The sequence below is a fragment of the Belonocnema kinseyi genome, chromosome 1, assembly GCF_010883055.1.
Source record: "Belonocnema kinseyi isolate 2016_QV_RU_SX_M_011 chromosome 1, B_treatae_v1, whole genome shotgun sequence".
In the NCBI taxonomy this organism is placed as follows: Eukaryota; Metazoa; Arthropoda; class Insecta; order Hymenoptera; family Cynipidae; genus Belonocnema; species Belonocnema kinseyi.
In genome coordinates, this window is record NC_046657.1 from 167,316,777 (window position 1) to 167,328,012 (window position 11,236).

Consider the following 11,236-nt stretch of genomic DNA (forward strand, 5'->3'; position numbering starts at 1 on the left):
AATTAAAATTCGAAAATTTTTTCTAAAGCCTCCAGGGGACTTCGTTTTCGCACGAAAAAATTTTATGTGCCCTTATTGCATCCGGACCCACAATTGCATTGAAATTTGTTACATTTCATCAGATATAGCTGTGATTTTCTCGGAAACTATTACTCGTAGAAAAGAATGTATCATATAAGAAATGTGTATTTCGATAAGATCTACAACTTTTATAGAAACGTTTTGCGAAAATTTATGTATTGGCTGAGATAAACGCAAAAAACCCCGACATCTCAATGACTGGTCATAAAAATAACTTAGTTCAGACACGACCCCCTTTCCAACGTGTCATGGGGGGCGGGAAGGCACCCCTGTGACTGGAACCAGAAAAAACTTAGGTCACATCCCTGCCCCTTTTCCCACGCGTCGTTGGGGCGGAAAGGCACCCCTGTGACTGGTCACAGAAATAATGTAAGGTCACGCCCTTGCCCCTTTTCCCACGCGTCGTAGGGGCGGAAAGGCACCCCTGTGACAAAATACATAAAGTATACGTAGTGTGAAGGAAATCGTCACGTTCACCTATTCGGAACTTTATCCATTTAAGATTCAAAATTTAGAAATTGGATAGTTTAAAATTAAGAGTAATTGAAAGTATATTATTTATAATTGAAAGCGTTGAAAATAAATAAATAAAGATTGAAGACTTTTAATTTGGAATAATTTGAATGCAAAGTGATTAAAATTAGACAATTTAATATTGAAAACTAAATTGAATTTTTCAAATGCCAAGCTTCTGATATTCTAGAATTTTAAATTGTCATGACATAATAAAATTACAAATTAACATTAAAACTGATTAGAAGACGTTTTCTAAAATGAAAAATTAATTAAATTATTTGAAATAAAAATCTTCTGAAATATATACAAAAAATTGTATTATTAAAAATTTTTTTATCCTCAAACACTTCAAAATTCCAATTATTGTAAGTAAATTAAAATCGCTTAAAAATTAAAAAGTTTCAAATTGCTAATACTACTTTCCAAAATTTAACTAATTCAATTTGAATTGAAAATTAAAACCTTAAAAAGTAAAAAATTCAAAATTTAGTGTTGTTAATAAAAATTCAGAAATGTAACATTGTAACCACTTGGAATTACCGAAAGTGTCTTTTTACTGATGCATCCATTTTAGATAGATTAATTTTCATAGTTTCTTATTTAAACTATTTTTTTATTTATTTTTTTTTATTTAAATCTTCTTTTAGAATTATCATTAACTCTAGAAATTTGCAAATATAAAATATTTTTCATATTGAAATGACTTATTTGTTGAAATTTTCTACTAAGAATCGGAAAATTTTACGCTCTTAAATATAAAATAAAAAATTAAGATAAATAATACAAAACAATATTGTTATGTTATGATTTTATTTTTTAAAAATGTACAGTTTCATGCTTTTCAACAAAAAATTGCTTTATATTTACATCAAAAATTATGAAATTCGAAACTGACTATCAAGGCCTTTGATATAAAATTTCGAAATATTTAATAGCGAAATGGTCCTAAAATTTTGAATATTTAAATTTGAAACATCAATATATTGAAATTAAAAATTCCGAAACTCCAAAAATCAATCTAAAAATATATTATTAGTAAGTATCATATGTAGTATCAAGTGACATTTAAAAGGACTGGATAGGTTTTTTTTTTTACTAAAAGATGTAATTTTTCCAAATCAAAAGTCATTGTTATTTTCACCATTAAGAATTTCAGAATTTTAAATAATGCCAGAAATATTGTAAACCTTTAAAGTTTAATTATTCTAAACACTTTATAATTATATAATTTCTAGTTGGGAACTTTCAAGAATTACAAAATGCACAAATTATGAAATACGGGAAATCTCCAGGTGTGATATTTCTCTCTCGGTTTTCTCCTGGTTCTCCCGAGTTGGTGGCCACCCTGATAATCTACGAGATAATATACGAGATAATTACGAAAACTTGCGATAACTTGTGAAATCATTTATATTTTTTAAGGTCCTTAAGCTCATTTTAAACATAAATTTCCATAGAATTTCTGGAATTTATGAAGAGAACCATTTGACAAAAATTAATTTGATAAAATATAGAAATTAATATTCTTATGCATTCTATATAAACATATTAAAATTTAATATAGACTGATTAAAAATTTTTTTTTATAAATAATTATACGTTACTGAAATTAGTTATACAAATTTAAATGCCTATTGAAACATTACAAACTATTTTAAATTTTACAATAACTTCAAAATAACTTATTAATTAATTGAAGACTTTCATTAAATTGCAACTAATGTTTCAGTCAAAAATATTCCATCTTTAAACCATTAATTTCAAAATTTTTAATTAAGAAAAGAACAATTACTTAATATTTAGAAATATTTTAATATTCATTTAATAACATTAATTATGAATCAAATATTTGAAACTAAGTGAAAAACTAAACTTTGAGCGTCACAATTTTAAATGTTCTATTAAAAAAAAATTATATTGCAATTCAAGTTGTTAAATTTTGATATATAAATATTAAATAACAATTAAGCACCTATTATTCTTACAAAAAGTGCAAGTAAATCGAAGAGATATTTAGAAGTTTCGAAAAAATTCAAATTTAATAAAAAGTTTGTGTAAATTGTCTACGGCATCATTTCAAACAAATAAAGATTTGTGCAGATTTCGAACAAAAAATGTAAGTTTTTTAAGAATTTTGAAAGGCTTCAGAAGAATAAAAAACATTCCCTTAAGATTCCTAGGGAAATTGGCAATTAGTTTTTATTTTGACAAATTAATTTAAAGAGAATATTCAAAAAGATTGAGAAAGATTTACAAAATTATGAAAAATTAATGTGGAAGATTTTAAGAATTTTTAAAAATAATTCATCAGGATTTTGAACATTTTAAAAACATTGGTTGATTGATGAAATTTTTTATTTCGTCCGTTTCTGTTCATAACTTTTTGATTTAAAAAAAAATGAAATTATGACCAAAATCTTAGAGTATTTTAATTTACTTAATGATTTAAGTTTTATTTTATAAGAAAAATGTTAACCTCTGAAGATTTCAAAGTCTCTAAAAAGAGTCTGGAAGAATTGAAGACATTTTTTAAATTTTTGCAATATTAAACTGAAAATAGATTTTTCAGGATAGTTGATTTTTTAACCAAAAGGATTAATTCTCACTAAAATCCTGAACTAAAAATCAGAAGTAAATTCCTGGTTTCCCGGTCAAGTCGCTAACCCGTCTTTTCTTTGAAAATGTAACTATTTCATTGAAAATTCGTCTTTTTTCAATAAAATTAATTTTCTTGGTAGAAATTATTTTTTTAGAAAATTTGTCCACTTTTGTTAAAAATTTAATCTGTTTTGGTTGAAAATTCAAATGTTTGATTGAAATACATCTGTCGATGATTAAAATATTTCCTTAAAAAATAGTCCTTTATAAATTTAAATATCTGGATTAAAAATTAATTTCTTTTTTTTTAATACATTTTTTTAGGTTAATGATTAACTTTCTAGTTGAAATTTTGATTCGTTTGTGAAATCTTCAAAAATATTGTGAATGCCAGCCAAGAAATGTAATTTTCAAATAATATTAATCAAAAAGAAACAATTCTTTCTCAAATAATAGAAATGAAGAAAAAAATTCGAATTAAAGATATGAAAGGCCCAATTGATGAAATTGAATTTCTAAAGGTCAATAGACAAAAGAGAAGACTTAAGGGAATTAGTACCTGAAAAAAAGTTTAATGTTTGAATTTCGTATGTGGGCCATTCCCTAAAATTTAGGGATGGCCCGGAGAGTTTGAAACTAGGAAAAGTAATCACTTCCCTAATTTCAACTTGTCAAAAAGCTGACAAGCCTCAGCCTCTGCCGCAGCAGCTGCTTTTTTCCGCTCATATTCGCGGTACTTCTTCGAGCAGTCTTGAAAATATTTCTGGCTACTTGTCATTTTAATTTCCTGAGCGGATTCCATGACGAAATGATACATTGTTTATTGTTAACTCCTGTTATGTAGACTGGGCGCAAGGTTTCACTTGCGAGAGAGACTGATAAGAGCGCCACCTCTCGGTTTTTCGAGTTACAAAATACGGCCGTAATATTTGAATTGACAAAGAAATTTTGTAAGAAATCTTTTGCCTTCTGCCACTTAGATGGTCTTCTAGTTCGAAGAAGAATTATTATTCCTTGATGTTAAGAAAGTGCCAATTTTTACTCAAAAAATTATGGCGATCCCTGATTTTAGTAATGATATTACCGAAGTTGATTAGTTCCAGTTACCTCCTGAGTGGCGCTAGCGGTCTGAGAGTGGCGCTAGTGGTCTGAGAGTGGCGCTAGTGGTCTGAGAGTGCGCTAGTCGTCTGAGAGTGGCGCTAGTTGTCCCAGAGTGGCGTTAATTGCAACTAATTTCAGTTATTGTCAATAATAATAAAAACGTTCTTGCGATAGTTCTTTTTTTTAAGTTTTTGGGAACAAAATGCTATTTTCGTTTAATAAACCATTGAAATTAAAACAATATTACTGATTTAATATTGTAGTTATGAATTTTAGCGATTTAATATTGCGAATTAGTTTTTCATACGATTTATATAAACAATAAGAGGAAATTATGAATTAAAAAGATCATTTTTTATTTGAATTTATATAAAAAGTTGAGTATTTTCTGAAATTAAACATTTCTTTTCAAATTTATTTAGGATAAATCAATTTATGTATTATTATTAGTAATTTAATTAAAATAAAATTATTAAACGTATCTTGTATTATTATTTTTAATTGCCAAAAAAATTAATATTTTAATAATAAAAAATTGCTGGGTATTGGGAGTGTTTAAACTTCTATACGCCATCTGGTGCCAATAATCAGAACTAGAAAGAGTAGGTGAAATTTTAAAGAAGCATTTTAGTTTGAGCAAAACAATTGTTCGCATTTTATTTCCAATCGTCTATTGTTCTTATTATTTGCAAAATTCATTTATTAATTCGATTTTTTAATTTTTATATAATTCAACTTTGAATGTATTAATTGAAAATCCTATCTGAAACGCTTTGCTTTGGAAAAAGACTTATTTTTGCTGTTGAATACTTGTTTGAAAATTCACAAAACAATCGTAAACACACTTTTATTCCAAAATTGAAGTGCATATTTAGAATTCTACCTTTATTTAAACAAATAAAATTGCAATGATCCAATTAATTTCTATTAGTGCCAATGTAAATTTCGCAATCTTGGAATCAGGGTTTTTTCAATTTAGAAGGAAAATACTATTTCTTAAGAAAATGTGTTTATTTAGAATAGCTCTTAACCTTCGAAAATCGTCATCAAATCGTAGGAAATTGTTTCACAGAAACATCAAATAGAGATAGCTTACAACTGAAAAACTCTGCCCATTCCTCCTTTCCACCCACAAATTATCCAACTTATGTCTCCTGAATTCTTTCGAATTTGCAATGGAACAAAGAGAATTCTAAACGAAACGAAATTAGCATTAAATCGAGAAAATATCCGTACTGGTAACGGTATTTTCTTGATTCAATATTAATTCTTTTTCCGCGCATTCTGATCATAAAGTATCGAAATCTTGATATTAAAGAGAGTGAAACTCTTTCATTGAGATGAAAGTCACTCGTTATCGGCGTTGCTCGTTTGGAGAAAAACTGGCTGTTGTCCGCCTTGATTGACTTGAATCAATTGCGGTTGTGCTTGAATTGGCGCGGCTTGGATTATTATTGGTTGATTACTACCGCCCTGCACTTGCATCCTAATCATTTGTAATTGTTGCGGCGTCAGTTGAATCTGAAATTATGAGAGAGAAAGTTTCGATTACTTCTGTTACATTGTTTTGCTGTCTTATTAATTTTAGATTCAAGGAACTTGCATTTTTCTGATGAGAAAAAATAAATTTTTGTCGCGATTTTTTGTTAACTTACAAGAAAACAACTTTTTCTATACTTTTTTTTTAGAATTATAGCACTTTTATCGACTATCTGAACATAAAATGTGTATTATACATTCCGGGGAATGTATTTGTTGAAACATAATTTTCCACAAACGACCCGTTTAAAAAAAAATCTTTTTTTAAACAAAATTATATTTTATCTATTGAAATGTTTATTTATGAAATTCTCACGTTGAATTATTAGTTGAAAATACAATGTTCAATTTTCTTTATTTTTCAATCTTTTCCAATTTTCAAAAGTTAGAAATTCAATTTTTTCTAAATTTCCAGTAAATTAATTTTTACCTATTGAAAATTAAAACATATCCACTTTTTAACAGTATTACCCTTGAAGAGTTCAATCTTTTCCAATTTTCTTCAATTTTCTAAGATTGAATTTTCAGCTGCTGCAAATTAAACTTTCAGCGATTGAATTTCCATCTACTGAAAATTCAATTTTCTACAGTCAATCTTCTTGTTTGAAAAATCTTCTTTTCGGTTTTAACTTCTTCTCATTTAACTATTTTGTCGGAAATTAATATTTTATGGTTAACAATTGATTTTTTTATTGTAAATATAACTTCAATTTTTGGTTGAATTTTATATTTTTTAGTTAAAAATTAATTTTTTGCCTGAAGATTGATCAGTTTAATTAAAAATGTATTTTTTAAATTGAAAAATGTGCAGTTTGATTGAAAACTTTATTTAAAAATGTAACTATTTATTTATTTTTTTGGAAAGTTAATTTTATTTGTTGAACGTAATTTTTTAAACTTAAAATTTAACTTATTCCGATTGAAAATTGCATAGTTGTGGTTGAAAGGTCATTTGTTTGGTTAAACATGAATTTTTTTATCTTGAAATTTAATTGTTTAAGTTTTGGATGATAATTTATCTTTTTTAGTCAAAATAAATGTTTTTATTTACAGATTCAACTATTTCAGTTGAAGATTCATTGTTTTAGTTAAAAACTCTTAATGTTTGGTTTAAAATTACTTTTTTGAAATAAAAATGATAGTATTCCATCTTCGGTTGAAAATTATTGTTTTTGTTTTTTAATTCCAAACTTAACAATTTCGTTAAAAATGTGTCTTCTTTAATTAAAAGTTCAAAAAAATTGTATTTTTTTATAAAAAATTAATTGAAAAATTACTCTTTTTGGTTTTAAATTTAACAATTAGGTTTTAAAGCTGAATTACTTTCTTAAGGATTAAAAAGAATTTCTTTTTTTTTTAATTCAACTTTTTTGTTGAGAATTCTTGAATTTTTTTGAAAAATCGTTTTTTATCTGTAGAAATTTATTCTTTTTGTTTAGAAATTCACCTTTGCGGTTAAAAATGTAACGAGAAGGTTTTCAAGTTAAACTATTTTCTTAAAAACTAAAAAACTTTCATTGTTTCTTAAAAGATCAAATTTTTGTTTGAGAATTCTTTAATTTTATTAAAAATTTCTCTTTTTTGATAGTAAGTTCATCGTTTTGTTTCAAAATTCATCATTTTTAGTTGAGAATTCCTGAATTTTGTTAATAATTCGCTATATTCGGTAGAAAATTAATCTTTTGTTTAAAAATTTATCTGTTTTTAGTTAAAAATTTAACAACTAGGTGTTAAGGTTGAACAACTTTCTTAAGAATGAAAAAGAATTTCTTTTTTTGTTAAATTCAACTTTTTGGTTGTAAATTCTTGAATTTGATTAAAAATTGTTTTTCTTTTGGGTAGAAAATTTATTTTTTTGTTTAGAAATTGAAATTTTTTGTTAGAAAGTTAACTAGTTTTTCAAGATGAACTACTTTCTAAAAAATAAAATTTTTTGTTTCTTAAAAATTCAACTTTTTGGTTGCGAATTCTTGAATTTTATTGAAAATTCGTTTATTTGGTAGCAGAAAATATTTTTGTTTAACAATTGTTTTGTTTGTTTTGTAGTTGAAAATTCAACTTTTCGGTTGGCAATTTTTGAATTTTATTAAAAAATTCGTCTTTTTTAATAGTAAATTTTTTTTTTACAATTTCATATTTTTTAGTTACAAATTGAACTTATTGATTGAGAATTATTGAATTTAGTTAAATACAATTTTTTTCTTACTTTCGGTAGGAATTCCATCTTTCTGTTTAAAAATTCATCGCTTTGGTTGGAAATTGAACTGTTATGTTGAAAATTCGTTTTTTTTTTCGTTGAAAAATTACTTTGTTAATTGAAAATTTACCTATTTCATTGTTGGTCGAAAATGGTTCTTTTTTTAGTGCACATTCAAATTTTTATTAAAATTGAACTATTTTTTTAATAAATCATTTTTTATTTTAATTAATCTAGTTGGTAAAGGTGGTCGACCATTTTGCCTCCTTGAGCCGAAAACTGAAACTAGAAAGAGTAGGTAAAATTTTAAAGACGTATTTTAATTTTTGTATAAAAGTGTTTTTAAGATTTTTTCGTGAAGTTCAAAACAATCAAAAGCAAATCGTTTTAGATAGAATTTCCATCTTATACAGTGAAAATACATTTTTATCAAAAATTAAAAACAAACAACAATTATTTTACTATTTAATGTAAGTTTCAATGCATTGTATAATTAATTAATAAAAATTTACTTTGAGCTCACTTTTGCTTCAAAATAAGTCCATTCAATTTTATAATCTTTAGAAAATCACCATAAATAGTACAATGATCGTTTTTTTGTTGTTGCTTTTTTTTAGAAAAATATATTTCTATAAAAAAAGTGTGTTTTCACTAGATTCGGATTTTTGTCACCAGGCGGCGAATCGCAGTTTAACCATTCCCAGTGGAAAATTCTTCATTTTGACTTGAAAGTTCAATAATTTAGTAAACAAAAAATTAACTATTTGATAGAATTTCTTATTTTAGAAATTAAAATTATTTTTTTTATTAAAAATTTACCTTTCATATTAAAAAAATTCCTGCATTAAATGTCACATAAAGTATATTTTAAAGATGTACATTAATTTTTGCTTAAACGTGTTTTTACGAGATTTTTATGAAGTATAAAACAATGATTGAATACGAATAATAGACGATTTATGGTTTAAAAGTTTTTCAATTCCATAATTTTGTATTCAGATCTGATTAAAACGCTCAATAATGTACACGTGTAAAATTACATTTTTTTTATAAACTGAACACTTCTTGAATTAAAAGTTACATTATTTATACTTCAAATGGTTAAAAAAATCATTAAAATGCTTCCAAATTTTATTTGAAAATCTTGAAACATCTGCATGTTGTTTACATATTTTTTCAAAATTTTTATTATTTTTGAAATTATTTCAAAACTTCTAAACATCCTTTAAAATTAATACAATTTTTTTCTCATTTTTTAAAATTCTGTCAAATTAAATAAATTTTCTCAAAATCTTCCACATTCATTTTCGATAATTTCGTAAATCTTTTTAAATAATCACTAAAAATTATCTTTCCAAAATAAAAATCATTTTCAATGTTCATAGGAAATATTTCTTGATCTTCTGAAGCCATTCAAAATTCTTAAAAAGCTTTTAAAATTTTTCCTCGAAATCTGTCAAAATTTACATTTTATTTTAAATTAGGCTGTGGGCTATTCACATTGAAATTTTGTTACTAATAGCCGGATTTTGTTGGTACACGTAGATACTTTGTTTAAATTATTTCAAATAATTTCAAATTTTAAATTGAATTTGAATTTTTTTAAAACTTCTAAATATTTCTTTAAGTTCCTTGAATTTTTTTAAAGAATAATATGTGTTCAATTATTTATTATTATTTATTTTTCTTATTATTATTTGTACATCGAAGTTCAACAATTTTACTTACAAATTGAATGGTTTAAAAATTTAATATTTTAGACTAAAATAATACGTGAAATTTAATAAAAGCTTTTAATTATGAATATATTATTTTGAAGTTATTTAAAAATTGAAAATAGTTTATAAAGTTTCAATCGAGCGTTTACATTTGTTTAACTAATAAGACTTTCGAATCTTCTTGTAAAATTAATTATTATTCACTTTTTAAATCTTAAAAAACAGTTCAATTTTAAAAATCACTATTAATTTATACTGACAGTTGATCAACTAAAAATAATTTTTATCTAAAATCTTCGATTTCAAACGCTTCTAATTTGTAATGGCTTACGTTTTTAAAAGTGCATTTTAAAATTCTTTAAAATAAAATGTACACTTAAAAATTAAAATCCAAAATTAAAAATTTGCTAAAGTGGAAGAATTTAGAAATACGCATTCTAGAATGAATTACATAAACAATTGAAAACGATGGAAATTTAACTAATTATTTAAAAAACGATGGGAATCACAGTTAGACAGATTATTGTCTCTAAATTTGTAAAATTCCCGGTCAAAAAATAAATTCACTGTCATTTCCCGGTCCCACAAGATTCCCGATTTCCCGGCCCCGCGGCATTCATTTTTAACAATTTTGTAAATATTTATAAACATTTTTTAATATACTCTTGAAATTAATTTTTCCAGTTTGAAATTTTTTTTTATTAAAAAATATTGTTTTCAAATGTTCAATAATTTACACGTATAAAATGGAGTCTACTTAATATTTTCAAGTGAAATTTTTAAAAATTAAATGCAGATAACTGTCAAATGCATTTTTTAAACTTTTTTTTTATAAATTAAAGAAGCAATTATTGAATTTTTCCAAATTACATCATTTTATGCAATTTGAGCTCTGAAATGTTAAAAATTGAACAGTTAAAATTCGATATAAGCTAAACACTTCTAAAATTAAAAGCTTCATTATTTTTATTCTAAATACTTTAAAAATCCTTAAGATGTTTCAAAATTTTATTTCCAAATCTTGACAAATCTGAACGTTGTTTTAGATTTTTTCATATTATAAATTAATTATGAAAAATTTTGAAAATCACAATAAATGGAGCAATAATTGTTTTTTAAATTTTTGTTAAAAAAATTATTTCTTTTCACCTTACAAGATGTAAATTCTATTTAAACCCCTTTGTTTCCACAAAAGACTTATTTTTAGTACCCAATAAATACTTTAAACTCCGCAACAAAAGTCGTTAAAACACTTTTTTGCGGAAATTAAAATGCACCCTTAAAATCGTACCTGTTCTTTCTAGTTCGAATTTTCGTCACCAGGTGGCGAATCGCAGTTAAACCATTCCCAATATTGTTAATATTATTATATTATTATTATTGTTGATACTGAGTTTATATTGACTCGTTATAAACAAACACAAAAATCAGTATAAACGTAAAATTAGGTTTTACCTAAAGCCCATATCGACGGTTTTCAATGGGG

The 11,236-nt window shown here is 24.9% G+C and overlaps 2 protein-coding genes across 3 annotated transcripts in view; one reads left to right on the forward strand and one right to left on the reverse strand.

Annotated features, from left to right (window-relative positions):
• LOC117172374 (mitotic-spindle organizing protein 1-like) overlaps positions 1-11,236 on the forward strand; it is a 45,811-nt gene that overhangs the window by 21,266 nt on the left and 13,309 nt on the right. The gene's annotated exons all lie outside the window — the stretch shown is intronic.
• Positions 5,287-11,236, reverse strand: part of LOC117172362 (nuclear transcription factor Y subunit gamma-like) — a 26,095-nt gene continuing 20,145 nt past the window's right edge. For both annotated transcript variants that reach the window (XM_033360214.1, XM_033360223.1), the window contains one exon: positions 5,287-5,817. In XM_033360214.1, coding sequence (XP_033216105.1) covers positions 5,644-5,817 — 174 coding nt within the window. In that variant the 3' untranslated portion in view covers positions 5,287-5,643. The remainder of the gene's footprint in view (positions 5,818-11,236) is intronic.